At 40.2% G+C, this 25,143-nt stretch overlaps 1 protein-coding gene across 6 annotated transcripts in view; it reads right to left on the bottom strand.

Annotated features, from left to right (window-relative positions):
* The window catches only part of BMPER (BMP binding endothelial regulator), a 160,616-nt gene that overhangs the window by 34,913 nt on the left and 100,560 nt on the right, over positions 1-25,143 (bottom strand). For 5 of the 6 annotated variants that reach the window (XM_066992259.1, XM_066992260.1, XM_048075536.2 and 2 more), the window contains 2 exons: positions 17,875-18,204; positions 10,505-10,841 (listed from right to left, as the gene is read on the bottom strand). In XM_066992259.1, the coding sequence (XP_066848360.1) occupies positions 10,505-10,841; positions 17,875-18,204 (667 nt within the window). The remainder of the gene's footprint in view (positions 1-10,504; positions 10,842-17,874; positions 18,205-25,143) is intronic. The other variant, XM_048075538.2, reaches the window with a different exon arrangement.

The raw sequence follows: 25,143 nt of genomic DNA, 5'->3' as shown, positions 1-25,143 counted from the left end.
CACCAATTTTAATTTCAGCTGACTTAAATGGGGGATTCAGGCAGAAACTTAAAAGCTCTCACCCTCTTTATACCTTGATGAAGATGTGAAATCACAGCACCTGCTCTCACATATGTGAAGCCCTCCATTTGGGTGAAAAAAAGATTCCTCTTGCTCCCTTTGGGTGAAGAAGGTACCGATTATAGTATATTTTGGATCTGGTGTCATTTTAGTTCCTCCCCTGCTCCAGGATAGCACAGTCAAGCTCTACTCCTGAGACCTCTCATTGTACTATCATAAGTCTACGCCTGCTCTGATGAGTCCACCAGAGGCACAGTTAATTATGAGAGCAGAGCCATGCATGCACACTTCTACATGGTGTCTCAGAAGTTTAAAAGGTGATTGAACCTGAAACAAATACATGCGCATGCAGTTTGTTCCCCATACCTTACCAGAACCTTAGGCATTCTAATGGTAAATATTTGAGATGGATAAATACATATTCCTGTACAAACACAAGTACCTCCACCTATCTTGCCTTACTTCCTACAAGTCTGCCCTTTACTCGGCAGCTGTGATGCTCTATAGAGTACAATAACCCTCTGGTGCCAAGATGTGGGGATCCCAAGCCCTCATCAGCACTGGTTCTGCTAGGCCCATGTGCTTGGGGTTAAATGGGGGCTGCATCTGCCTCTCATCAAGATCCCAGTGCCTGGCACTCAATCTGCATTTGCTCTCAGTATTCCACTGTCAAAGTAGCCAACATTTTGCAGGTGGAATGACAGCAGCAGAGGCCTCCCAAAACAGCTTGTACTGTGCTTGTTTGTGAGGCTGTAAACATCACCAGAAATGTGAGATTGTGGTTCCTTCATTTGCTGCAAAGACTGAAGGACAAATGAAGCTTGAGCAATTAACAGAAGTTAATTACTTTACATGCTAGCACTATGTATATGTGAGAGAGCAAATATGGAACCTTCACACACCTATCAATACAGCGAGGCAATTCAGGAGGCAATATGCACAAACTGGAGCACAGGAGGTTCCATCTGAACACCAGGAAGTTCTTCTGTTCTATGCAGGTGACGAAGCACTGGCACAGGTTGCCCAGAGAGGTTGTGGAGTCTCCTCCTTGGAGATCTTCAAAAGCCACCTGGATGTGGTCCTGGGCAACCCGCTCAAGGTGGCCTTGCTTGGATAGGGGGGTTGGACCAGGTGACCTCCAGAGGTCCCTTCCCACCTGAGCCATTCTGTGATTCTGAGCTCTTAGGGGAATGGACAGTGAGATCTTCACTACAGATTGTTACTTCATAACATAGAGGGCTACTAAAATGCTCACATAACACAAAGGTCCCCAGAGATCTCTAAGACTGGGAACAGATTTCTTGGATGCCCTGCAGGATTTAGGAAACAACAGCAAAACTGAAGGAAAAACCTTCAGCTACTACTGAAAAACAACCACCAGAAAGCTTTCAGTTAAGTTTCAGTTAACCTGTATAAAGTCTCCAGAACAGCCCCCTCACAAGTGGCAATTCAGCTCTCCACCACAGCAAAAACAGGCACGATAAGCTGCTCTGGGTTGTCAAAACCTTCCTAAGGCAAACTTTCTACAGAAAAGTTTTTTTTGTGTTGGTCACGGCTCATGTCCTGCTTTGTCTGGTTATCCTGCCAGAAGCATAAATGAACTAATATGAATAACAGGAGGATTAGGTTAAGCTTATTTTTTAAAAATTTCCCACAAATTCACCTCATTTACCTGCTTATAAACACCCTCATTCATCTTTGCTGTGTCTAATTAGGCAGGATATACTGCAGGTGGCTTAAAATAGGAGCTGAAATATAGTAGCTTCGCAGTTATGCATGTTAAAGGAAAGGTAATTAAAATTTCATGCTATGAGATGTAAACCGATCATCTCAGGGGCCTGAATTGGATTTCTCCTCCATATACGACATGGTACAGTTGGCCAGCTACAGTATGGGTGGGTTTCGTCTTCCTCAAAAAAATTACTAGCTTCTGCCTGAGGCAGAATATAAGATGTGATGGGTTAGTTTCCTGAATTATTTATTCACGGAAATAGCACCTTTATATTTTATTTAAAATCAATACTGCACTAAACTTAAAACATAAAAAGCTAAAATTAAATAAAATCCAGCTAGCAAAGAAAGCTTTGCTGTGAACATGTCTCAGAAGCTAATTAAAATGAGATCGAACAGAGGTCTTGTACTTTGTAGCAGCTGTAGTTAAAATTCTGTGGTATCTGAGAGAGAGACAGTGATTTCCTCTGATGATGCTGACAACTTTTCTGCATAGCATCCCTCCAAATGTGAGATTTATTATCACATTTGAAAAGAATACTTCAGAGTAGCAAGTATTTTTGTTTTGGGAATGGATCAAATTGCACTAACTGGCAGGTGGAGTCTTTTAAAACATTTTCACAAGGGAGGATATCACACTGCTTTTCTACCAGTTCCTCCCCACACCTGCTCTCCTTTTCTTTTTAAAAATCATGCATTTTATTCTATTACTGAGACACCAAGCATATTTTTCAGAAAGTGAAAGGACTCTTTCCAAAAATATTTATGCAATAGGGATATGCTTGTGTTTTGCCAGAAAAAAAGTAATAGTCCTAGGGCACACTCATGCTTACTGTGATATAGTGGCATTTTAAAATTGCAGTTCTAATAAGGACATTGGGGATGGGGAACTTTGTATTAAAGAAGTTTTGCCTGGGATGTGTTTAAAAGCCTATCAGATAAGCTTTGAAAAATGTGAAGGATGGCAGGCCCAAGAGTTGCAGAGTTTTTCTGTGAACATCTTACAGCCAAGAAGAAAGAACCTCAAATTAAGAGAGATCCCTCAGTTGCCTGGGGTCAGCCAAATTATGTTGTCTGCTTTGCAAAGCCACCCCTTAGACTTCACTCTGCAAAAAAAAGTGGCAGGCAGACAGGATCTGGGTACCCCAATATGAATGCATTTCACTTCATTTACTCCAGTAAAAAAAAAAGGACCCTCTGTCTCCGAACCAGCTGAATCTTAAATCGTCTGTAGAACAGCAGATGGTGGAAAGACTAACTCAGGACTACTAATGCATAGATCAGCATTATATACGTGCATGGGACAAGGATGGTCACAACGATGACATCTTGTCCCTCAAATATAGCAAAATTCCCACTGGTTTCAATGAACCAGGATTTTATCCCACAACTCCAAGGCACTGTGGGCCAAAGAGTAACAACAAAACAACAAATAAAATAACAACTAAAACAAACAAACAAACAAACAAACAAATGCTACAAAATGGCCAAAACTGTATTAAAAGTAACCCAGGAACAAGTTCTGAAAATGCAATCTACATTGACAAATGAGAAGTGCATTTATGGCACCGTGCTTGTACTGTTATATGTATCTCCCTCTCCTTCCTTCCCCATACTTCCTACCATCCTTCAGGATCTCTTCTGTCATAGTCAAATTGACCTTACATTTTCACATATAGTCTCACATCTGTCGGACAGAGGGCAATGTAGAAGACAGCATTTTGTTATGAAACACCTGACTTGAATTTCATTGGGCCAGGTAATAAACCAAAAACAAATGAAGTTTTACTAGGCAGAAGCAGGTTTTTGTAATAAGTGTCTATATATCTGCATGCACAATAATCACAAATTGAGCTCTTTCCTGGCAAAGAGCAGAAAGAAGCCTCATATTGCACTTGGAACCAGTAGAAAGTAACATTTCATTCAGTGTAAAAGGACAACATCAGGTAGGGTTGTGATCATGTAATTAGGTAAGCAAAACAAACACATTTTAAACATGCCATCTTTGAAGTAAAGGAAACCTCTGAGTTTTAATCACAGAATAATATGTTGCTTCATCTGGTTTTCCTATAAAAATCTTTCCTTGTTTAAAAAAAAAAAATCATTAACTTTCCATATAGGGAAACACAAAGTGGGTCATCAGGGAAGCATGCATTTCTTGGTTGGAAGCAAGCCATAGATGGTCCCAGGTGAACAGTGTCTGTCCAACACCACAGTCTTGTTAGATTTTGGAGCCCTCTCCACCCTCATCCTCCCCCCCTGCCCTCTCCCAATACCTCAACAGGAAAGGAGACATCTGTGAATCCACTGGCACTGCTTCAACGTTTCACAGCTGTAATAACCACTGATACAAAGAGAAGAATGTTTTCTAGCCCCATATTCCCGAGGTACTTTTCTAAACAGACACAAGTGAACAGGGCTTGGTTACGAGAAAAATACCCCACCAGGGGCAGGGGCGTGGGGGAAAGATGAAGAGGAATCATGATCTGCAGATAAGTGAGCTCAACTCGGGTTCAGATTTATCTTTCCTGACCACTCAACCTATTTGTCCAAGTCCAAGCTTCGAATCCTTAAAACTAAGCAGTATTTTTTTGGCAGCTTGCACTCACTTTTGGCTACTTCAAATGAAAAATACTTTAAGGAGGAGGCTTAGAACAGTGGTGATCTATACCTTTATATATATATATTTATTTATTTATACATACTGTGGTATTTTTGCAGCACCCCTTACTGTCAGCATATGGGTAGCAAAGTTTGATACTTGCTGCTATATATCCCAAAGTGCATCAGACACCGCAAAGACTGTTTTCTCCCACTTGTTAGCACTGCCAGTCACTAGCACTGTAAGTCATGATGCCTTTTACCTGCATGTCAGTGAGCTCAGCACAGTGTTACACAAGATGCACAGGTGTGACTCGATGGCTGACATTTAGAAGTGGTTTCAGGAGTAATGTCAGTTCTTATAAGGGCACAAAGTAAAGGCAGCCCAGCCAGATTTGTGTGGAGAATGCATTCCCAAGCACAAGTACTCTAGTAAGGCCTGGGAACACCAGCTCTCCTATGGCCTATGCCTTCAGGCTTAGTCCTTTGCACTCTACTCCAATGCTGATCTGCAAAGGATCGCCTTGTGTAAGTAAAGTGACATAAAGCAGAGTATTTCTGTACAGAAAATCTGAATTATTAAGCACTTTCTAATGCAAGCAGCTAAAGCTCTAGTGGGTAACTTCAAATGGATGAAAGACTTAAAGATGCTGAACAGAGCAGACTGAGAAAGGGAGCATCTAGCTCATGGGAAACTCAAGTCCTGGTGAAGATTTGCTTAAAAAAAATACAATTATAATTTCAAATATTTTTAAATTCCTTCCAAACCAGAAGCTCCCTGGGCTGCACAGCTGCTTAGTGACAATTTGCCCAGGAAGCTGAGTAAATTGTGTCATCCTGAGCTCCCCTTTGCTGTGGTTACACTGCTGTTAGTACCCAGACTCAAGGCCAGCTTTAGAAAGGTGGTTAGACAGGAGCAGGAACATCATTACCTTAGCACAAGAGTGAGTGGGAGCAAGAAAACTTGCACTGCACTGGGACTGCACAGGGGCCATCCAAAGCTTCATGCCATCGATCCTTCATTTGAGCCAACACCACTAGCCTGTCTTGAAGGGGAGACAGGCCAGTTCTGACACTGTGGGTGGAGATACAGATTTGGAGGCTGGTGCAGGTGCAGGAGCAGGAGCAGGAACAGGGGCAAGAGCAGCCCTCATGAGCAGCCAGAGCTACAGTCACCCTTCGGTTACACCACAGACAAGCCCCAGAGCAGCCTGACCCCAGCTGGAGCAGCACAGGCAACTGCTGTGCCCACATGCACAGCCAGAACCAGAAAATCTCACAGGGAGAATTTTGCAGTATGAACCCTTGGCAGAAAGCAGAGGGCTACAGAGCTCCTAATTCCACCCACTCCTTGAACACTTGAAGCGGGCCTGTCTGAAGTCATTCTTCAGACGACATTTCTTTTGCACCGTCCCGCTGAGTGAACATAGGGGCATAACTACATGAATTTTACAGCTGTAGGACATCATTGTTAACAGGAGAAAAAAAACTTAAAACCTTCTGCTTCAAAGCCACAAACCCTTAGTCTCCATCTTTTAAATAGAGCTCATAATTAACTTTGCGATGCTGCAGCTTGCATGTTCTCTGCAACTATTCACGACATATCTGTCAAACTGAGTAACAGGGAGCTGATGGATTACACAGAATTGCAACTTACGTACTGATGCTAAACAATAACATTTTCTCTAGTTAAATGGAAATTTTGAGAAAAACTGCAAGACTGAAAAGTTAACTGTGAAAAGTTAATTAGTTAACTGGAAAAGAAACTCATTAACTGAATAACCAAGAGCTAAGCTGGACTAAGATCAGCCACAATCACAAGGAATATTTAAGACAAGAATTGCAGTAGAGTAGACTTGCAATTCCTGAATGCATTTGATTAAGTGATTCAAGCAAATGATGCTATTATTATGAAGCTCATCATAAAATAATTAATATGATTAAATTTAGGTGTTTGAGAGAAAAAAAACCCACCTCTTACAACAACTACAAAAGAGAAAAAGAGCAACTAATTTTTTGGTGTGCTACTGACTGTTAAAAATATAATAACAATAACAACAATAACAAAAATATAACTAGCAGGATAAGTAATAATAATAAAAACACTTGTCTCAAGCACAATTTTCACAATCTCAAATAGGGAAATCTACTGCATGACAAAAACAAGACATTAAATATTTTTCCAAAGTTATGGCTGTAGAGGGAGTCTTAAGCAATGTCTAGCTAGTCATTTATGAACTCAGCTGCTGTGTATGCATATGAGAGATGAGTGATACACTGATACCGTGTTGATGTCACATTCCAAGTCTACCAGTGATACCAAACTGTTAAAAAAATCTACTAGAATTAAAAATGCTAATGAGGGCAGATATTACCAGGGGTATTATCTCCCTTCATGCTGCTTCCTGCAGCCCAACCTGCTCCAAGCAGTGCTGCTGTGCCTCTGTCACTCCCAACCCTGCACCCTCTGTTGGGTGCTGCCTGCTCCCAAGACGCATCAGCTGTGGTTGGGGCATGCCGGGCAGCTGCTCCCAATGCCATGGTGTTCCCCAGCCTCACCAGGACTAGAGCCATCTTCCTGCCCCTGCTGCAGCACAGCTCAAAGACGCAGAACAAGATTAGACATGGGATAGATAGGGGTCAGTGAGCACAGAAAGACCTCTTCTCCTTCCTCAAATCCCCCAAGCCCTAGGTCCTCATCCAAGACCTTAAAGAGTACCATAATAATTCTTAATAATGTGATAAGAGTATTTTCTGGTAACAGCAGCATGAAAAGTTCAGATGGTGTCACTTATTATTTGTGCTGCTTATACTAAATAGCAGCTTCAATGTCTGAGTGCAAGTTTATTGCATACATGAACAAAATATTCCCCTCTAAAAAACCTTATACTGAGTAACCTTGGTAACATTTCCCCACCCCCCACTCCACCCCACCCCCTCCCGCCCGGCAAGGAGTAATCTAGGTTGTTTAGCCATATTTATCAAAATAGACAAGAGGCAATGGTGATGACTGTCACTGATTAATCTCTTCATATCTTTACTCAGACTTTACCAAAATCTCCTGGAAATTCAGGTTTTTTTTGCCTGTATAAATGAGCTTGCCTCCATAAAGTTCAGCCCTAAGGGTTATTTTTAGAGTATTGCTCATAAGTACTGAACAACTAGCAATGCATTAAAAACAAACAAAAAAATACCAACCCCAAACTAAACAAAACAAACCGCAATTAAAAGCCCATAAAAACGTGTCTAGTTACAAAACAAAGAATTAAAAGAGTGGTGTAAAATTAGATGTTAAAACTGTTAGCTTGCAGTCCAGACTATTTCAAAATCCTTTCTTTTATGCTTACATTTTGCTTTACTCTTCCACATACTTTGCAGAGACACAAGTCACCAAAGTTACGATATCAAAAAAAGGTGAAGGGCAAGGTGCACAACTATTTCTTTTAAGGTGTCAAAGATCTATCAAGGTGAAACTCAGGACTTAGCTGTTCTTCACCCCTTAACCATGCAACTTGATCTTTACTCTTTTAAACATTAACCATGTCCTTTTCACCTAGCAATCATGGTAATCTTGCTGTATATGTTTTTTGGATGTCCAACAAAAGGAGAAACAACAGCTGTAAAAAGAATGAGACTTAAAATGAATTTGAGATGTCTTCACAGAAATCTCATCAGTAACACAATGTCAGACAAATGTTTGCAATACATTGCTCACTGCCTTTTTTGGTATTTGCAGAAAACACACCGTAATTCATAACGTTCTGAGTTTATTTCTATTTCTGAGAATTCTTATTAGCAGCAGGTCACTAACAGAGCAGCATAGTGAAAATGAGGCAATGTTGATAATATAGGCAAGAATCATCAAGAAAGATTAACTCTTGAAAAGGCAGTATTTCAAATAGAAAAATTCCATAATATGTAATGTTGGAGAATAAAAACTGAGAAGCCATTCAATTCAGAGAGAAGAAAAATAAAAATAAATAATAAAAAAGACTCTAATTTTATGCCTTTTTCACTGCCTTTATTGTTAGAAACTTGTTCACAGTCAGGAAAGAAGAACTGGAAAAAAAATTAGCTAAACCTAACCTGAAATTAAAATATATTGATTATGTATGCTCTTCTAAAAGATCTCAGTAAAAATTTGTAAGTGTTAATTTAAATTTCTTTCAAATGTAATTAAGATTTTCTGCAGAAATATGTCACCAACATTGGTCTCCTTGAAAAATATTCATAAAAAATGCAGATCTCATAAGTAGTCATATTTTATAAATATATACACACACACATATATATGTATATATAAGTAAAGATTTATATTAGAAAGATTCCCTGAGCTTTCTTGAATATGTTTACCATAATCCTTACCTGCTTACAGGAATTTCCTGCTATGAAAAATGGCCATGATCATTGAATAAATACTTTGCTACAACACTGTCCGTTTCTAAAAAGCAGCAGCATCGTACTAAATCCCATTAATTATTTTACACTTATATTTTATCTATGGCTCCCATATTTTTATCTGAGCATTCTAACTGGTGATATCTAAACAAGCAAATGAACAGCTACTTCTGACAGTATATGATGGTCATTTCAAAGTAAAGTTTCCTTAGGGAAAAATAAACTTTTCTCCAAAAGTACATATCTAATTAAATACTTGCTTGATGTTGTTGTCTTTCCAGGACAAATAGGAGACAAGATTGTAAAGAAACAGAAATGCTTTATGGTAATTCTTGAGTGCAAGCATGTAGAGATTTTTTTTTTCTGGCTGCTCTAGCCAAAATATAAATCATTTTCTGCTGTGGTGTCAGGAAGTGTATTGCAGTAAATTAATGACAAACTACTTCTAAGAAGGGACAAAAAAAAATCAATTGCAAAATGAAACAAATCTCTCTGAGCCTGTTTTCCATTTGCATTGTCATCACTTACCTTTAGAGGTTGATGGAAGTGAGATGGGAATGCCACTGAAATGGATTCAACAGACCCTGTGTGCACGTGTTAGCATCTCTAGCAGACTTTGCTGTGCCCCCAGCCATTGGAAAAGATAAAGTATTATAACCTTCTCACAGTACAATTTTCACTCTTTGCCAGGCTCCTAGCCTGGGATACACTACTGGAAACTAAATACAGAAGCACAGAGACTACAAGCCAAACCATGAGTCTTCTTTTAGCATTTCCCAGTACCCAGCCATATTCTGGTGGGGTAGATAAAAGTCTTTCTGCCTCATTATAAAAAAAGAGGAAAGACAATTCATAAGGGAAATGGAATCATTTTAGAAAGCTTTTCCTAATAAGCCCAATAGTTCAGCAGATGTGTGCGAGTGGGGAAAGCTGGGAGCGCAGAGAGCAGGCAGCTCCATCCGCCATCACACGACTGTGACTCGCCTCGCTTTTATCTTTTATGTCAGACAATCAAATGAAAAGCCAATTTTATTTACTAAGTGAGGGTCAAATAAACTCATGCCAATTAAAGAACAGAAATGTTGTCTCTGTGGTTTAGACTGGAAGCTTTTTAAAGACAAAAAATCTCAAATAATTCACTCAGAAAAGGCTTCTAGAATTCTCTCCTGCCTTCCTTTGTTCCCAGGGCAAGATGAACATGCACTGAACGTTTGTTAACTCTACCCTTTCAAACTCTCACACTGACAAACTACACCATCCAAGAGGCAGAAGTAGCACTTGATATCCCTGCTTTAATAAAGTCATTTTTAAAAACCTTTCAGGAAGTCAAGCAATAGCAATTAAAGTCAGCCAGAGCTTTACAGATTACTTTGAAATTAGAAAGAGCTTACCAAAATGTTTTGAAATCTTTTGTTATCTTTTCACTCTCAGTCTCCAAAACGACTTTTTTTTTTTTTTTTTTTTTTTTCTCTAGATGATCATAACCCTGCCTTTCTCCCTGTTAGCTGCTCAGGTCTGTATTAATTAGCTTATCCCCAACTCAGGAAAGTACTTCATAACTTATTAGGCCTAACTCTAAGCCTGTATATTAATTCTTAGCAAAAGTAGCTCAAAGCATGCACTCCAACACCGCTGAAATTGGGCCAGTTCTGTGTGTTTTTTCCCCTTGTACAGTAACTTTTTTTTTCCTCCCTCCTCAGCAAGCCACACTTACCGGTAAAAAGTTGTATAATCCACCGTTGAATGACAGCCCTGAAACTCCCAGGCTTTGAGCTTCTGGCATTCCCGGTGAGCCCGGAGTTTCACTCTGACTGTCCCATGGCAGAGCTCAGACACAGGTTTCCTCTGTGGACGATTGCAGAACTCATTGGACTCCACACGCCAGGATTCAGCAAAGTCATCCACGTCAAATTTAAAATTCCCATCCCCCCCAATTAGGTCATCTCGCTTGTGCCCATTGTAGTTGCCACACAGACCACAGAGTTTGCCCTTCAGATGTGGTGCGGCCGTGACTTCCACAAAACTGTCTCCATCCCATGAGATTTCCAAGCCTAAAAAAAGAAAGAGATGAGACAAAAATACATATTAAAAAAAGAGAGAGAAGAAATCGAGGATCACAAATTGTGCCTTACATTTGTGAAACAGCGTTTCATGGGAAACTAAACAAAGCTACAGTTTTCCTCCTGACAATGCTGTTAGATTTCTATATACCTCCCAGTAAATACCTCTGGCAAGTATAGAGTTTCTTAAACCACACTTGATTACAACATATGCAAGCCTGTCTCTGTTTACTTTTGTTCCTCCTTGCTATTGAATATGGTTATCCTAAAAAACTCCAGTGTCCAGTCTGTATCCATGGCAGAACTACTCTCAACACTGAAAGAGGGCTTTTGTGAAATTCTGCAAATTGAATTAGCTACAGCAAATTTCTAACAGACTTCAGAAGAGCCAGAATTTCAGCCTCTGTCACCCATTGTACAAGTCATGGGCATACAAAGGTGTCCATGCTCCATGGGACTTTGCCAGTGACTACTGCCTAGAAAACATCCTTCTTTTTCTTGCCTAAAGAGGTGTTAACTTATTTGGGAAAATACAGCTGTTCCAAAAACAGTACTCTGTGCCGATAAAAAAGAGATAAAAAGATGAGAGCAAGGAGATGCCAGATAGGTAAAACCGCTGTAAGAAGGCATTCTGAAAAGGATTCAAACGGTTCATTCAAAAGGTGTTAATTGCTATCCTTTTTATCCTTTTGAAGTTGTCATCACAAGTCAGCAGCACTGAGGAATGATGGTAGACATGGAACGTTTATCTAGAGGCCAGGATGTAAGTGCTCTGCTACAATCTTTTACAGTAAGGTTTCGTAATTCCAGTGCATCAAAATCAAAATTGCTTTCTGTCGGTGAAATCTATTTTGTGTCTTTATTCACCTAAAAGCTAGATGTCTAGCTTAAGTCAGCTGCCTGGTCCCTCTCTTTGACGGACAGAAATAGACAGCTCAGGGATCACAACATGGGTGCCTAATGCAGAGGACATAAACTACCTTATGAATGCCTTTCTGTTTCCAGTGATACTATAGAGGACACGGAGATCAGGCAGAGACTAAACTAGTTTTTTACCTGGGTGAATTTATATTAAATCAATTCCATCTTCTGAGGAGTAAATATACATCTCATAAAGGAATGCAATTTTTGAATCATAGGGATAAAAACAACACCAAGAATCACTGCTGCTTAACTTCCATCCAAAAAAATGGCCTTTCTTTTAATTATTTCATATGTCTCATGAATGCTAATACTTCACATCTTTGCAGTGCCCTCCATCTGAAGATCACAAACCACTTTGCTGATGTTAATTTATTCCTGTAAAATGAATAATAAACCACCATGTGCGGTGGTTAGTTAAGGATAAACACAGCAACTTGCTTTTAAAAAGGGTAGTCCAGAATTTACCCTCTTCTCGCTGCCGGGCCAAGAACACCAAACAGCACCACTTCACGGTACAGGACCAAGGCTTTGCTCCAGCCTTCTACATTTGCTGTGTGGGCTGGCTTAGCACCACCCTTTCCTCTTGTAAATCAGTGCTTGTCATGCCGCGATCCAAATCCTGCCCTGTGCTCATGCAAGTAATTAACATACCAGTGACTCAGTTCAAAGCTGGAACCCTTCCTTTGGCAGCACATCCCATTGTCTCTTGTGACAATTCCTACCCACACCACAGAGGAACAGGGTAAGGCGTAAATGGCAGTGAAGGATATAGAAGGGGAGCTTTGCCATCAGTATGCACCGTGCTGCCCTTGAGTGATTTACACCATCACCAAGTGTTTGGGGGAAGATTTATCCCACAAGCTTTTGCCAATTATTCTGTGTCAGATGGTCACCACAGTCTATTTCATCGTGTTTTCTTATCATTATAGGTATGCAATGATAATACTAATATGTACTACAGCTACGCCTTAAAGCAGTTTCAGATTGTCGCATAAACCCAGCATGGAAAGGGCCACTGTTGCCTACTCCAAAGGCATTTTACACCCAGACAACTGAGAAATTGTGCACGACTACAACTGTTAATGAGGCCAGCACAGTGGCAAGGAGGAAAGCTGTATTTTAATCTGCTTCATACATTACCACTGCTGGACAAATTCAAATTCCAGCTGTCTTTGCTTCTGACAACATTGAACAAAACAAAACAGCTTGATTTGCAGACACCTGACTAATACTGCTGTGCTGGCATTTAGAAAAAAACTTGCCATTAACTTATAAACTAAGATTATTTCAGACTTGAGAATCATATAAACTTTCTCAAAGTTTGAAGTATCCAGATCCAAGTCCTCAGACAGTTCTCTTCAGAAAATTACTCAATTCTTTAAGGTAGTGTTCAACTTGTTCCCCAAATGAGCTCCCTCAGAAACTGCTGACTTTAAGCAGAGTCACAACAGGTTAGTATTTAATCCTAATTTTCCTTTATTTTTTCTTTTTCAAGTTACGACTTACTGACTTTCAGTGAAGCTACTCATGCTCATTACAAAAGGCTAACTCTAAAATTATCCTGAATACTTTTGTGTCCTTGGTGACAGGTAAATTAAACTTCTTGTTACGCATTGCTCTGTGAACTCTAGATATGCAGACAAGAATAACATACAATTCTGATTTTTTGCCTCAACATATAAAAACACACCATTAAATCTAGAGATTCCTGCTTTGATTACTCATTTTGATTCAAGAGATTTACAGTTTAGCTACAACAAGTGGATGTACTTTCCTCTAGCTGGAAATTATTTAGTTACTCTTTATCCTGCTGCAATTGCTCAGATGCAAGTACAATTTTGTAACTTCATAGTGCAATGTTGCCCTTAGCTTTACTAACAAGATTTCTAGCTTTGATGAACAGCCTAGAGGTTTCTGTCCATAGCAAAGCTTCTTCCATTTCATAGAATCATAAAGGTTGGAAAAGACTTCCAAGATCACAGAATCACAGAATTGTAGGGGTTGGAAGGGACCTTAAGAGATCATTGGGTCCAACCCTTCTGCCAAAGCAGGTTCCCTAGAGCAGGTTGCCCAGGTAGGCGTCCAGACGGGCCTTGAATATCTCCAGAGAAGATGACTCCACAACCTCCCTGGGCAGCCTCTTCTAGTGCTCCATCACCCTCACTGTGAAGAAGATCTTTCGCATGTTGGTGCGGAACTTCCTGTGCTCTATCTTATGGCCATTGCCCCTTGTCCTATCCCCACAAACCACTGAGAAGAGGTTGGCCAAATCCCTCTGTCTCCCACACCTCAGGTATTTATACACATTGATAAGATCCCCTCTCAGTCTTCTCTTCTCCAGGCTGAACAGACCCAGGTCTCGCAGCCTTTCCTCATAGGGAAGATGCTCCAGGCCCCATATCATCTTTATGGCCCTCTGCTGGACTCTTTCCAGGAGATCCCTGTCCTTTTTGTAACAGGGAGCCCAGAACTGGACACAGTACTCCAGGTGAGGCCTGACCAGGGCAGAGTAGAGGGGGAGGATCACCTCCCTTGACCTGCTGGCCACGCTCCTTTTAATGCACGCCAGGATCCCATTGGCCCTCTTGGCCACCAGGGCACACTGCTGGCTCATGATCAACCTGTCGTCCACCAGGACCCCCAGGTCCTTCTCCTCAGAGCTCCTTGCCAACAGGTCTCCCCCCAGCCTGTACTGATACATGCGGTTGTTCCTTCCCAGGTGCAGGACTCTACACTTGCTCTTGTTAAACTTCATTTGGTTTCTTCCTGCCCAGCTTTCCAGCCTATCCAGGTCTTGCTGAATGGCAGCACGGCCTTCTGGCATGTCAGCCACTCCTCCCAGCTTTGTATCATTGGCGTACTTGTTGAGGGTGTACACTATTCCCTCATCAAGGTCGTCAATGACGGTGTTGAACAGGACCAGACCCAGCACCAATCCCTGGGGAACACCGCTAGTCACAGGACCATCTGGTTACAAGATCATCTGGTCCAACCATTTTGGGGTTACAAGGAAGGGCATTTAATCTAAAATAATCTAAGATGCATAATTTTGTAAGTGCTGGACCATGCAGTGTGTGCCATTTTGTTTGCTCACACGCAGAAAATTCAGTCGGTTTCTGTAAACCAGCTAGAGCTGTGACAGATGGGTTTATGCTATGGAGCAACATTTGAAATGGTCTCTTTGGCAGACAAATTGTTTGGAAGAGTTTCTTGGTGCCTGTAACCCCCTCTTCTCTCCTTTCCTCCCCCTTTCTCCCCCAATGGATGAGTTTCCCATTCACTTGGACAAGAATCAGAATCCAAGTAATTGGTGAGACTTGAAGCCAAAGGATGCAGCATCTGTCCCATCTGGGGATGTGCAGAAAAGGAACGTTCTAGGAGTTACTTTTTAGGGTTTTCCAATTTTCCTCTTGCTTTGAAGGATGCTTAACCAACTTGTTACTCTATTTCTTAACTTGGCACACTACGTGCTCTACTGCATTTAAAAGAAATCCTTCTGGATTTATGCACATCACACACTGAGTTTTACATGCTGGGAACTCCCATCAATTGTTCTGCATGATTTTTCACGTTAAAGGCATCCTCAAGAACTGGCAGAGCACTCTTCCCTAAAGATTTAGGGCCAACGTGGTATAGCAAACCTCAGCAAAGCAGATACATGCAAAAGATCAGGACAGAAAATAAACAAAAAGCCCTCTTGCACTAGATGGACAGATGAAACAACACCAGCCCTGTGACCCTTAGCTCTCTTGTCTTCTTAACATGCAAATTTTACACAAGGACTCAACACCATCCCAGCCAGTACCAGAAGTACCTGCCAGTGCAGGGTGCCAGAATTGCTGCTGCATGGCATCTGGGGCTACAGCTGGTGAGGCGTTCAGCCACAAAACAGGTTTTCACTGGAAAATGCCAATTCATCAGAGCTGAAATGCTTCAGGGAGGCATATCAGATTCAATGAACTTGCAGCACAACCCAGGCAGGGCTCCAAGCTGGTTTCCTGCCAGCTCGCCTGGTGGGCTGTCTGGAAGCCTGGACTCTCAGGATATGCAGCTCCAGGGCAGCTCTGCCATGCAGATTGCCTTGTAATGAGAGGCCACAACACTTCCTGAAGCTTTGGGATCCCCTAATTCATCCAAGATTTAGCTCCCAGTTTTGCAAAGGGAAAACCAAAAGCCATGAGAATGCTAGCTGAGCTTTAAGCACCAGACTCTGCTCTTCCCAGCCCAATTTTACTTTGAATTTTGCTTCTAGTTCAGTGACTTTCCTTATTTTTCATTATTTCCTCCCTTCACCTCTTTCCCCCCCACACACTGGGAAAGTATAAATTTAAAAAAAAAATCCACATTATCTTCTGAAACATAAAATTCTCAAGTTTTTCCCCCTTGGCATTCAGAATTTCCTGTGGAACAGAAATTTTGTCTTTAAACCAGTTCTACTCAGCACATTCTTCCTCTCTACAGCCTCTCTGCTGCTTATCCTGTCCCAGCAAAATGGAGTCATGTTGTTCTCTGCTGCTTTCCAGGCCTTCTGTGCTGAGGAATGGAAGACTTGGCCTACCGTGCTGCCTTCAGCAAGAGAAACCTAATCCTTCTCTGTTAAGGGGAGGAATTATTTAGACTATAATTTGCAGTGATTACACACTGTTTGGTATGTTGTCATATGCCATGTTTGCACTCCCTCTGCCAACACATGGACGAGGATGTGTGTAGTCATTTATTAGGCTTGCACCAGAGACAAATGGAATAGCAGCAGGATTGGCTGTCATTCATCTTCAACTGAAAACCTTTCCTTGGCCTGTGGTTGGCTAATGAAATCCACATCGCCAGAATTCATAGCATTCAGCTGGCTGCAAAGAGAAACCCTCAAGATGCTTTTAATTAGAAGTTGTGAATAATGGTCAACTTGTGTGCATTTTACAGACAGCCACAAAAATCTACATTGCCACTTTCAGGAATGAGCCCAGAGCTGGGATCCACTTTATACAGACTTACATTTCCAGAGGATATATGAACAGGTGTCTAAATTCTCAGTTCAACAGTGGGTGCTAGTGTCCCCCTTAGAAACAACAACAACAACAAAAAAAAGATGCTAGATAATGAGTATGACTATGCTTCACGCCTGTGATCATATCACTTCATAAGAAAGATTGATTTAACTGCAACTTGGCATTTAATTGAATTAACAGTAAAGACTATTCTTGCTGGAACAGTGCTTCACTGTGCAAGTGAAATCTCCCTGGACTACAGTGGTACCTAACACATGCTAACGAGAAAATTCTTAGCTTACACTCAATATTTATCTATGCAAGCATACTATAGTCTTAAAACAGTTTTTCAAAATAAATGTAAGTCCTCCGGTTTAGCATTTTGACAATTAATGAATGTTCTAGGACTCTGAATATCTGAGAATCTGCTATCTCCCCTCCCTTTTTCTACAAGAAAAGGTGCCAGATTCTCTGAAGTTTCTGATTTCCTTTTGTTTCTGGTGCTGTGGACTCTGTTCTACACAGACAAACTCTTACTCGAACATAAAGCAAACACAAAAAGATGACATTAAACAGCAAATTAAGCCTTAGTTTTTAAACCATGACATCCATTTTGCTGGATAGCCTCAGTGAAATGTTTCCATAATTTGACAACCTAAACCCATTACAGCCATCAATAACTATGATTTTACACATATTGCCCACTTAGACTGTAAGTTATGTTGCTGCAACTGGGGAAAAAAATGAATGTTTAAGAACTGATTTCATCTCTGTTCTTATCCGTAAGTATCAAATGATGACCCTGAACAAACCACTCTAGTTACTGGAAGTGAAAATCATGGCACAATTGTCCATGCAGCAAGTTATTTGTTGGCTGCAGAATGAAACATAGTCCAGGAATTGTTCCACAAAGATTTCAAACTCACAGCTGGATCTCTGTCTGCTTGAAGACTGCAGAGGTTTTGAAAAAGTTATCAAGTACTTGGGTTCCTCACATTTCTAAAGAATTATGAAATATATTTATTGTCACTGTCATGCTTTTATACTGAACGCCGTTCACATTGCACTTGAGAACTTCTTCAGGGAGAAGGCACACACATAAACACTTGCCCTACCTGCTTTGGTTGTCACTTTCAGCAAATAACCATCCAAATCGATTTGAAATTGAGGTGTCTCGCAAGGTAGTGAGATGCGGGTCCCATTCCACTTCACTGTGAGGTGCTGCTGGAGGCTGATAGTACTTCTGCCCAACACAAGGTCCACTGACTTTGTCCAGGAGAAAGAACGGGTCCGACGGGCATCGTTTTTTACCAGCACCTGGAAGGGCGAGGCAGAGGAGGAGCAGTCTTTTGTCAAAACGTACTGACATGTTCCCTGAAAGTTAAATGTCCGTCCATCAAAAGTGTTGTAGTGAGGGTCTCCAAACACAGTGCAAACTCCAGGCTCTGCAGGTGAGTGAGAAACAAAAGCACCATATCAGGATCAAAGTCTGAAAAAAGCAGTTGATAAGAACTTAGTGGATGTTGCTCTCACCTAATCTGCCTGCCCTACAGGGCAGATTTTGCTGAGAACCCATAGGAATATATTTTTCTGAAGAACAGAAACTTCTTGGTTTTAGTAGAAGCATTTCCCAAGGCAGGTGGGAACTAAATGCCAATCAATCCTTGGGTCAGCATGGGAAGGCTAACCTGTAGGTAGGTACCAAAAACAAATCTTCCAACCTATGTGTCCATCTCTTAAACACAACATGCCACCCAAACAGCTAAGGTTGTTAAAATGCCTGTGAGATTGTTCAAATTATTTCATTTCTAGAAAATGCAAGCCTGATTCATGATGTCAGAGCAGGCAGAGCCCTGGACCTTGCTGAGTCCACATATCTCTGGACATGTGTGATAGGAACCTTCCAACCTCACTCAGCTTTCCAAGCATGAAGCATCTTCTCTAAGCAATTCATCCAACCTCCCTCTCACTGACAGAGAGAAGCAGACACAACTGGAAAGTCTTTCACCTCACCAGTTTTAGACATCTCTTTTAATATCTGGGGAGTTGCTCTCTGGAGGAGCCTGTCTCTTTCTCCTGCCTGCTCTGGGAGCTCAGACAAATAGCTCAGACTAAAGGCACTCCTCTCAGACGGTTAAATTCACCTGGAATGAACTCCCAACCTTAAGTTTTGTTGTGGGAGCAAAGTTTTCATTCACAGAAGCAAAATTCAAAACATCATATGTGTATTTTTCAGGTTTAGTTTGAACGTCCCCAGATAGGCAAGGGTGATTCCCCCAAATTAAGATCAATCAAACCATTTCAGCAGGACCTTGCTCTGTCCATATTTTACACAGGCACACATATGAATAGTGTACATATATTACATATTAACATATTACATGTAACATTGTACATATATAATTTTCCCAAATTCTTTGTAGTACCAGCATTAAGTAGCTGAAAACCCTATCACCAATGAAATGTGATCATCATTTACTACACATCCTTTTAAAATATTACAGACTATCATGTATGCTGTTCATACACAGCTGACTTTCAGTAGTTATTGTTCTCATATTACCAACTAAAAGCCAGTCATACATGAATAGCATGATGCAATGACTATCTAAGGGCATGGTGTCTCTACTAGTCATTTGCATTGTTACAAATAGAGGGAGATGTCTTAGTGATGTTTGCAGCTGTATACTGATCAGAGAAGCCACAGTTCCTAAAGGCAGAACTTGTCCACACTCATGTCAAAGATGCTGAGTTACCCTGCATTTACCCAGCAATTGACTGAATTGCTTAGCAATCAAGAAGAGCAGCAAATTTATTTGCATTTCAGCCTTTGGGTATAACAATGGGTCCTAACCACACCTCATCGCTGCTGTTCCTGGAAGAAGTCATCTCATGACAAACTGTACACTGCTGCTGCCAGCTGAATACCCATGGGCTTAGGCTGCTTTTGAAAGATGATGCATGTTTTAGGGGGAGAGCTTGATGCAATAACAAAATTTGACTCAGTAATCAGAGAGCCGAGAACAGCACCAATCAAAAACAAACAAAACTAAACTAAACTAAAAAACCTAACAACCTAAAGGAGTGGAGAGTAACAAGGAATAATATTTGTTAGCTGAAAAAAAAAAATCCGACTAACAATGACTCCTCTGAAAAGGCAGGTTTAAAAAGGCAAATTCAAGTCTACGAAAAAAAAAAAAGGCGGAGGCATGGATGTTATGGAGAAGAGAGAGGATTTCTGTGATGGAGTGTAACATGGCTCTGACTAAGCAATACACCTTTCTCAGCAGGTCTGTTTAGTCTAGGCAAAGTGCTATGCTAAAGCAGCTGTAACATTTCTGGCATTTTCACTAGCTTCAACTAGAGGCCATCCAGGGATACCTACAGAAGATGGGGCTGAAGGGGCCCCCAGGAGATAGCACCTTTCCCTTTACCAGCTGTAATACAGAATCAACTATACCTATGTTGTTCCTGATAGACGTTTATCTAACCTGCTTTTATAGAGCAGTCGTAACAGAAACTCCACAGCCACCTCCTGCAACTCTTAGTTGCTTTTACTGTAAGGTCTTAAAGTCTAACCCCAGTCTTCCTCACTGCACAGTACAGTACCATCACAGAGCTGGTACCTGAATAAGATTTGTACCTTATCCCTAACTTGCCACATCACTGCTTTCTCATTAAGTCTTCAGTTAAGCCAACAACTATTCTTGGCATCATTACTATGCCTCATTACTATGTTTGGCTACAAGGGAAAAAGAGTTGCGATTTTTCAAAGACGTCATGCTGACAGCTCCAACTCAAAATGAACCACATTTGACCAACACCCCTGGAAACCAGGGCCTAAGGACTTAAAACAGAGCCAGAAAATCAAAATGCTTAGATAAGAGAGTGCTTTTAAAAATGTGCCGTTTTGTGGGTCTCCTTTTCCCATCGTTACTAATGAGAATATTAATAACTGCTTTCCAAAGTCCATAAAACAATTAATTGATTGATATTTCTCCATAAATTTGAAGCTTCCAATGAAAGGAACCACAGAGTTTTTAATCACCAATGTAATTTTTACCAACAAGAAAAAGAAATCTAGATTCTATATACAGACCATCTGACTTCACTGCCACTAAATCATACTAATATGTTTCTGATTTCCTTATGTAATCATGTAATTACCTGCATGATAAATATTAAGATACTCTTTATTACCCGCTCAGCTCCTATTTCGTTTTTTTTGAGGTTTTAATTTTGCCTTAAACATAACAAAAACTTTTCTGAAAACAAGGAAACTATCAACAGAAAATCAGCCCAAACGCCAGTGAAAATTTCAGAGACAAGAACTGCTTTTTGTCTGCATTTCTACAGGCCAAGAACGTGGAGATGTTATACACGTTATTACCCAACATGCTGGGAGAGGGACGGCAGTTCTTCACCTAAGAAAGTGGCTAAGAGGCAAGACATGAGAGGAGCAAACATAATTTAGAGATGTGCAAGTAAAATTGATAGTACCAGTGGGATCCAAAGGAAATATTTATTTTTAATTTCCAACGTGTTATGCAGAGTAATGTTGTTTTATGTTATGTTACATCGTGTCACATCATATGTCAACTTGATGCAGTGCAGTTAAAATAAAAAAGAATGTATTTTGGATTGGATAGCTGAATGTCTGATCCAAGCATTGCTGTTTTCTTTAATAGACAAGAAAGCAGAGGAGGGAAAATTTACCAAAACAGCCCGAATAATTGATTCTCTGATATCTCTGTGTAAAACATTCTTGAAAAGTTTACCAAAATTGTGAGTTTCTAAAAAAATTCCACATCCTGCAAGAGTGTGTGTGATAACTCAGGCACTGCCAGTAAGAAGAACTGTCTGGCCTTGAAAGAAACCTTAAATACAGGGTGTAACAAGACTGCAAAAGTCAGGCAACGTAAAAAGCATTCCAGCCATTTTTAGGTTTTGGGTTGTTGTTTATTTCCTTCTGGGAAGGTTTCAATCACATCATGTTTTATGGTTTGCTTCCCCCCCCCCTTCCCCCCCCCTTTTTTTTCTTTTGAAACAAACCAGCCTTTCTGCTTGGCTGTTTTTGAAATCTATTGGAAGCACCACTTCTGTAGTTAGTATTATGTGTAACTTGCTCCTCTGTTGAGATGTAATGGATGGAGAGGTATCACTGCATCTCCAAAGCTAAGCTCCCCAACACAGTAGAGTGTGTTTTGCTAGCTTGTGCTAATGAGGCAGAGGGTTGTGGGTGCATATCCTTCCCTCTTTTCCTACAGTAAATTCTTGCCATTTTATTGCAGATACTCATGTCTCTATCAGCTGTTGAGGGCAGAGTTAGAAGAGGGCAATTATATGTGATGCTTTCCCCTAAGACTCTGCCAGCCTCCAACTATTTTCAGCTTAGGGACTTTCTGAGCTAGACTTGGTTTGTCTTTATTTAGTAACATTTGATAGATTTTTTCTCCATGAATTTATCCAGTCTCCCCTTGAACCCAGAAGTATTTTTAGCATCCACAACATCCTTGAGCAAAATACATGAAAAGCCACTGCCTCTTGATTGTTTTGAACCTGGCATTTATTGTCTTTGATGCCTTCTTTTGCTCATCTACACATTACACTTTTGTATGAAGGCAAATATACCCATGTTTCCTCTCTGTCCCTGTAAGATAAGAGATTTTTAAAAGGAGAGTCCCAGAGCTATGTTTAGAAGGCTGTGATTTCCAAAGCACCTTAGGCAGTTAAGTCACTCAACTGTGATTAAACATTATTGGTAGCTGCCTGCAAACACCTCTAAACTGCTTTTAGAAATCCCATATTTAGGCTCCCAAACCAGTTTTCAAAGCTTCTGGCTTTTGTAAAAACTTCTAGGAACAAGGCAGTTTTCACATTTGTTTTTTAAACAACTAAATATGGACTTCACGCTTTTCCTTTTGAGTCTTCTTGTGTGAGTCATGCAGCTTGCTTAGTTCCCACCTAAGGATCTATAGCTTACTTGCAAATTCATAATAATATTATTTAGGTGCTAAAGTGAATACTGTGGAACTCTTAGCCAGCTCTTCTTGCATACTACATGTGCCCAATTCAATGAAATACTGACTTTCATTAGAAAACGTAACTGGGAAGGTAACTGTAGACAAGGAGCACAGGGTTTGAAAACATATTTTTCCTGTACAAAACAGGAAGCTGACAAAGCAACAGCAAGGAAAAGATCATTTTAGCACTCCTCGAGTTTTAACATGCTCTCTTAAAGAGAAAAACAAGTGCAAGAAATCACAACCTGTTTGGCCAGTTTGAACCAAATCTGCCAGAGGGATAAAGACAACGAAGTGCAAGTAAGTAGTATGCTAAGTAAAGGCAAGAATCACTTATTGAAATAAGTGGTTGCCAGAAAGTACCTTTATACCTTCAAGTCAAAGCCCCCACCCCCAAAACAGTATTTAGCCTTTATAGAACGGCTAAATATACATACTGTTTGGTGGACGCCAGACAGACAGTCAGCACCCACATCCCAACCAGCCAAAGAGCATGAGCATGTTGGCTGGCCAATTAGCACACTTGTAGCTCCAGAGAAGCCACAGGATGTTGTTTCTAGCTGGGGTTATTATTTGTTGGGATATAAAGGAAATGGGACACAAATCCATAGGAAACCAGGCTCTGTTAGCTCTGATGCTCGTAGAATAGCTTGTTTTATTTTTTCAGGACATCAGAGCAGTCAACTGAAGTCCAAGATGTCCAGATGTCTGGTCACACTCTTCTGGGCTTGTAGCTAGTTAAGAGTGGCCAAGAAAAATACACTTTAAATCATAACTAAAATTGTTTTGGACACTTTCTAAGTAAGGAGAGGGAGGAAAAAATAGAAGTTTACCAGTTATGGGTGTTCTGGTTGCACATCTATAATTCAAAAGGAACCCAGCTCTTTAAAAATAAAATGAAACTTTGAATGCAATTAGCCCATATGTTGAATTAAGCCCTAAATCAAACAGAACACCCTATTAACTTTTGAAAACTAGCTACAGAACATGCATAATAGAATTTCATTAGCTTTTCTTTAAAAAAAAAGGCAAAACCATGGAGTACTTTCCTCATAACTGCTACATAGTGCAGCTTGATATAATACACATTACAAGGTGTGGTGTCAAAAATTCCACAGGAGCCTTTATGTTCTATTTAATAAATAAAATAGCTATCCCAATTTGTCCAAATACATATTTATACAGTAGACTGTCACAGCTGAAATGGCTGAGGAGGTAAATTTACGAACTGCATTCCAATATGAATAAACAACTGCAGTCTTTTTGTTGATGTATTTCTCCATAGCAAGGAATTAACACAAGAAACAGGCCCTACACAGACCTGCATGTCCATTAGTCCTGATCCCTACTTTCATAGGTACCTACAAAGCATAACCTCATCTTCTTTTTTTTAACCTTTTTAATTGTTGTTTAGAGAAGTCATCAATTTTTTAGTATTTCTATAAGATAAATAATAAAATAAAATATGAAATGAAATATAAAATAAAACAAAATATTGATATGCTTGTGGGAAAAGGTGAAACAACCAACATTTTAGTCCTAAGGCTGGTTGGCTGGGTCCAAATGCTCTTGAGTTTGGTTTAGCTCCATACAACATTTTGTCAATTAAAAAAGCTGCTGAATGATTACTAATGCACAAAAGTTTCTGCCCCCAAAAAAGGTGTTTACTGCAAAATCAGTCATACGTACTGCTAGACCTGTATGACTGCAGTACACTTTGAAAAAAAACTTTTCTTTAAACTTCACAATGACTTAGGTATGACTGCGTCAGGATTAATGATCATAATTAAAATATATCTACGTGATCACAGTAGGAAGCTTTCATACTGCACGCTGTAATTTCAGCAAAGGCTGTCAATTCTTCATTGTCAAGAACAAAGATTTAGTCTTTGCTGCAAATTCCCATCTTTGTCTAGAGTTGAGAGCCATCTGCTAATATTATTTGAACTCAGGTTTAATGTTTTCTTTTTTTAATATGAAAATGACCTTGGTCTAACACAGGATTACTAATTTATGGAATTGACGTCAGTGGTGATTTTTCTAGATCAAGCCCAAAAGAGTACATTTCATTACATTTTTACAGCAGGATAAACTAAAGTGTTGAATTTTCCACTGGTATGACCACTGTGTTTAATTAGTGATAACTGTACACCAGCCATGGAGCTTAAACAGCAACATGCCAAAACTAACCATAGTTAACTTCAGCAACAGTAGACAAAAGGGACTCTCTAGCCTTTTAGGAGACAAGGTACTTTTTCTCTCTGCAACAAACTGCTTTGAAAAATAATCCTTTGATTTTTTTTTTTTTCTTTTTCAGTTTAAAGTGTATCCTTTAACAACGTGACTGTTTTTGACCCACTT

This window comes from Anser cygnoides, chromosome 2, assembly GCF_040182565.1.
Source record: "Anser cygnoides isolate HZ-2024a breed goose chromosome 2, Taihu_goose_T2T_genome, whole genome shotgun sequence".
In the NCBI taxonomy this organism is placed as follows: Eukaryota; Metazoa; Chordata; class Aves; order Anseriformes; family Anatidae; genus Anser; species Anser cygnoides.
This window is presented reverse-complemented; position numbering and strand designations above follow the sequence as displayed.